This window comes from Rhopalosiphum maidis, chromosome 4 (assembly GCF_003676215.2).
Source record: "Rhopalosiphum maidis isolate BTI-1 chromosome 4, ASM367621v3, whole genome shotgun sequence".
Taxonomy (NCBI): Eukaryota; Metazoa; Arthropoda; class Insecta; order Hemiptera; family Aphididae; genus Rhopalosiphum; species Rhopalosiphum maidis.
The window spans coordinates 25,072,907-25,076,977 of NC_040880.1; the positions used below are offsets into that span (position 1 = coordinate 25,072,907).

Genomic DNA, 4,071 nt, shown 5'->3' on the forward strand with positions numbered 1-4,071 from the left:
TAAATACAACCTCCTTATTATATTATGAAACACATAGGTTCTTAACACAGTTATGTACATCATATTCACATTGTTTGTCAAATTTTCTATAGTAAAACTAGAGATCTTTAGCTGTAGCTATAACAAATTGTATATATTTACTGAATTAACTCATAGGTAAGCGTGAAACAAAGTACCTACCTAATCAAAAGCAACATTTACGTTGGTTACGACAATTTCCATACTTTTACCGCGTTTTTTTATCTTTTTAATATGGCCATAACCGACTATGACACGGAGGTTACGACCATCTTCTTTTGCGATAAAAAAATAAAAATTACTATATCGTTTTATCGTTTAGTTTCATATTATTATCAGTGACTGATTAATGATTATAAAACAACATTTTTACTTTTAACATAATGTTTTTATCTTGGATTGTGAATTGTAGCAATGATAGTAGTACTGAATATGGAATATGCGAATATTTACTACATTCTAGTAAGTAGTAATGGTCAGTTGGTGTAGTATTGTAGTCACTATTCAGCTATCATTAGCGTATCTATTCCTTAGACTTTTAGAGGCTCGAGTGTAGTTAGCATTTAATTTGTTAATTTTTTACATTGGGATATTAAACATCGTAGACAACACTAATCGTCCTATTATACCATACATTAGTAATGATCTAAAAGAATATAATAAATATTTTTATTTTTGTTCTATTTTTAGTGTTAAGAAATTAATATGACAACAAAAAATAGAGCCAAAAGTTTGATTGCTGCTGCACTGATAGGAAAAGCTTTTAAAAATAATAACATACCATCAACAGTTATAAAAGATAATGAAAAAGGTATGTCTGCTTTTAAAAGTTTACTTGCAACTAGTTAGGTGATTATTTCATGATAAAATAATGTAAAAGATGTTTTGGTTGACAGAAACATTTGAAGCCACCGGGCATCCTGGTGAAAGAATAAATTCAAATATTACAACAAAAAGATTGAAAAAAATATGTGGAGAAGGTAAATGCGTTAAGCCAAACTCATGTATTATGAATAAAAAATGTCAACATAAATGTTGGGAAAAATTTACAGAAAATGACAGGAAAAATATACTTGATAATTTTTGGAAATTAGGTAGCAAATCAAATCAACGAGATTTCTTAACACAATGTGTATATAAAGGAACAATACAAAGGAAACGGAATAAACTAAGTAGTAGGCGTACCATATCATATAAATATTACTTATTTTACATGTCTGAAAAGAAGCAAGTATGTCAACAATTTTTAATAAGTACTTTAGATATATCACAAAAATTTTTAACTTACACCATTAAACATTTTTCTCTAGAAAGTTCAGGAAAAATTAAAAATTATACTGAAACCATTTCTAAAAGTAAATTAGATAATTCAACAGAGTATGCTGATTTACAAGAAGAAAAAACTAGAAATCCCAATGTTTCCATAGAAACGATAACTGAAAATAGTTTGTCTTCAGATGTAAGCTGTGTATCAACTAATTGTTTAATACCTACAAAAGAAAATTATAATAATATTGAAATTAAATCATCAGTCAGTGAAAATAAAAGTTATAATGATATTGAACCGTCAAAAATTAATAACCAATCTAAAATACATGAGTTATCTTCAGTTGATAAAAATATAACAGACATTTCTGGATCTGCATATTTAAATGATGACTTATTTATAAGTGAAGAAATACAACCAAAAGAAATTAAGATTATCAAACAAAAATGTAGTTTAAAAAATAATAATATTAAATTACATGCAGTGAATAGTTTCAAAAATACTTTCGGAGGAGGTAAATGTGTTAAATCAAATCCATGTGTTTTAAACAAAAAATGTCAACATAAATGTTGGGAAAAATTTACAGAAAATGACAGGAAAAATATATTTGATAATTTTTGGAAATTAGGTAGCAAGCCAAATCAACGAGATTATTTAATAAAATGTGTATTTAGAGGACCAATAAAAAGGAAACGGAACAAAATAAATAGTAGGCGTTCCATTTCAAATAAATATTATTTATCTTATATGTCTGAACAAAAGCAAGTATGTCAACAATTCTTATTGACTACGCTGGATATAACTCAAAAGTTTTTAATTTACACCATTGAAAATTATTTTCAAGCAAATTCTGTGAAAAACAATTGCAGGAAGACAATCACAAAAGTTCAACTTGATAATTCAGCTATTTTTAAACTTGATCAATTTTTACAACAACTACCGGCATTATCGTCTCGTTATTGTAGTACTTCATCAAACAAGAAATATTTGCCAGCGGAGATTGTGAATATTCTTGGACTTTATAATTTTTACAAAGATTACTGTAAAATAAATGGAGATGAACCATTGTCTAAGTATATATTTAGAAATACATTTAAAAAACAATACAACTTGGGATTTCATGTACCAAAAAAAGACAGTAAATGTAATTTATGTATTAGATTTGAAAAAACATATAATTCTAACAGCAAACCAGAAATTCAAAAATCACATTTGAACGACTTGGATGAATGTAAAACTATACTAATGAGGCATCTACAAATAACAGATCCCGGTACGGTATGTGCAAGTTTTGACCTTCAAAATTCCTTAAACACGCCAATAGGGTACGATAAGAACTTGTATTACAGCCGCAAATTCAGTGTGTCCAATTTAATTGTCATTGAGAATATTACACAAAATTCGTATTGTTATTTATGGGGAGAAACTATCGGCAATAGAGGTAGTAACGAAATTGTATCTTGCATACACGACTATTTGATAAAAGTTGACCAACGAAAATCTGTGAAATCTGTTATATTACTTTGTAACTCTAATGCTAGACGAAACAAAAATAAAGCAATGCTGTTGATGATGTATCATGCACTCGAGTATGAACTTAATTTTATAACTGAAATCAAGCTGATATTTTTACTCCCTGGTCACACATGTTTGCCTGTTGACAGTTTGATTCTTACTATTGATCGTTTTATTAAAAATAAGACAGTATGGGTACCTAGCGAATGGCCAACATTGATTAGAAATGCCCGCTCAAATTCAATACCACTAGAAATAGTTGAAATGAAAACTTCTAATTTTTTTGATTGGACATTAGTTTCAAGTTCATTTTTTTCAAATCATTTTAAAACAAACGAAGGTGAAACAATTTCAACTTCTAAATTAAGATCTGTATTGTTCCAAAAACAGAATAATAATATAAAGTTATTGATTTCTAATTCATACACGGATGTTTGTCCTGAAAAATTAGTGATACTAAAAAAAAGAAGAAGAAATGTACAAAAATCAGAAATACCTTGCTATACAGAACACATAGGTATTTCAAGTGCCAAATTCAATGACTTAACTAAATTATGCAAGGATGGTATAATTCCTGAAAAGTAAATTATTATTATCTTTTTAATTTAACAAAACAATTTAAATTACCTATTTGATATACTTTATATTCTTACAGATTTCATAAAGAATACTATGATATGAAATCAAATAAAAATGTAAAAGATTGTCTTAATGAAACTGATGACGAAGATGAAGAATATTGATAGGTTAGTAAGTGACTCAGTATTTTTTTTCTTGTATATTAAATAAAATTTATTTAAATATTAAATTTGAATCGTGTAATATATTCCATAAAGAATAATATTTGTATTAATATTTCTATATCATAATATAAAATGTATTGATTTATTTAACTATGTACTGTCATTATTCATTTCAATAGGTTATTTATATTTTTAATTTTTTAACAAAAACAAACTTTTTCCAAAAAATTGTACAGTTTTAATGTACTTGATTGAAGTACTGTAACCACTATAATATGATGTTACTTAGAAAAATAGTGTTTATTTTTCTCTGCAATTGGTTTTTTAGCTTATGAACAGATTTTTTTGTATATTATTGAAGGCACTTTTTGGAGTAAAAAAAAATCTTAAATTTTCAATTTTGAAGGAGGTTTCTGGTAGAAAATTAAATCTATTTGGAATCTTGATTGCTTGGTGGTTGTTTGATCAAGTTTAATCATTTTTACTAAAAAATGAATAAGCTATTCAGGTGATTGAAATTAGTTTTAC

General features: G+C 26.7%; 1 protein-coding gene across 3 annotated transcripts; it reads left to right on the top strand.

Annotated features, from left to right (window-relative positions):
- Positions 1 to 372: 372 nt before the first annotated feature.
- Positions 373 to 3,613, top strand: LOC113547996. Of its 3 annotated transcripts, none has more exons than XM_026948617.1 (5): positions 373 to 480; positions 709 to 829; positions 915 to 998; positions 1,071 to 3,381; positions 3,456 to 3,613. In XM_026948617.1, the coding sequence occupies exons 2-5, from the start codon at positions 724 to 726 to the stop codon at positions 3,541 to 3,543; spliced, it is 2,589 nt and encodes an 862-aa protein (XP_026804418.1). In that variant the 5' UTR covers positions 373 to 480; positions 709 to 723; the 3' UTR covers positions 3,544 to 3,613. The 3 variants fall into 3 exon arrangements, with proteins under 3 accessions (XP_026804418.1, XP_026804419.1, XP_026804417.1); XM_026948618.1 differs by having other exon boundaries at positions 1,113 to 3,381; XM_026948616.1 differs by having other exon boundaries at positions 915 to 3,381.
- The last annotated feature ends 458 nt before the right edge of the window (positions 3,614 to 4,071 follow it).

What these genes read in the sequence shown, in the direction of transcription:
- LOC113547996 (XM_026948616.1), top strand. Translation starts at nt 724, where the DNA reads ATGACAACAAAAAATAGAGCCAAAAGTTTGATTGCTGCTGCACTGATA. An exon ending in TATAAAAGATAATGAAAAAG is followed by an intron (nt 830 to 914) that starts GTATGTCTGCTT and finishes TTTGGTTGACAG; the next exon opens with AAACATTTGAAGCCACCGGG. An exon ending in GATGGTATAATTCCTGAAAA is followed by an intron (nt 3,382 to 3,455) that starts GTAAATTATTAT and finishes ATATTCTTACAG; the next exon opens with ATTTCATAAAGAATACTATG.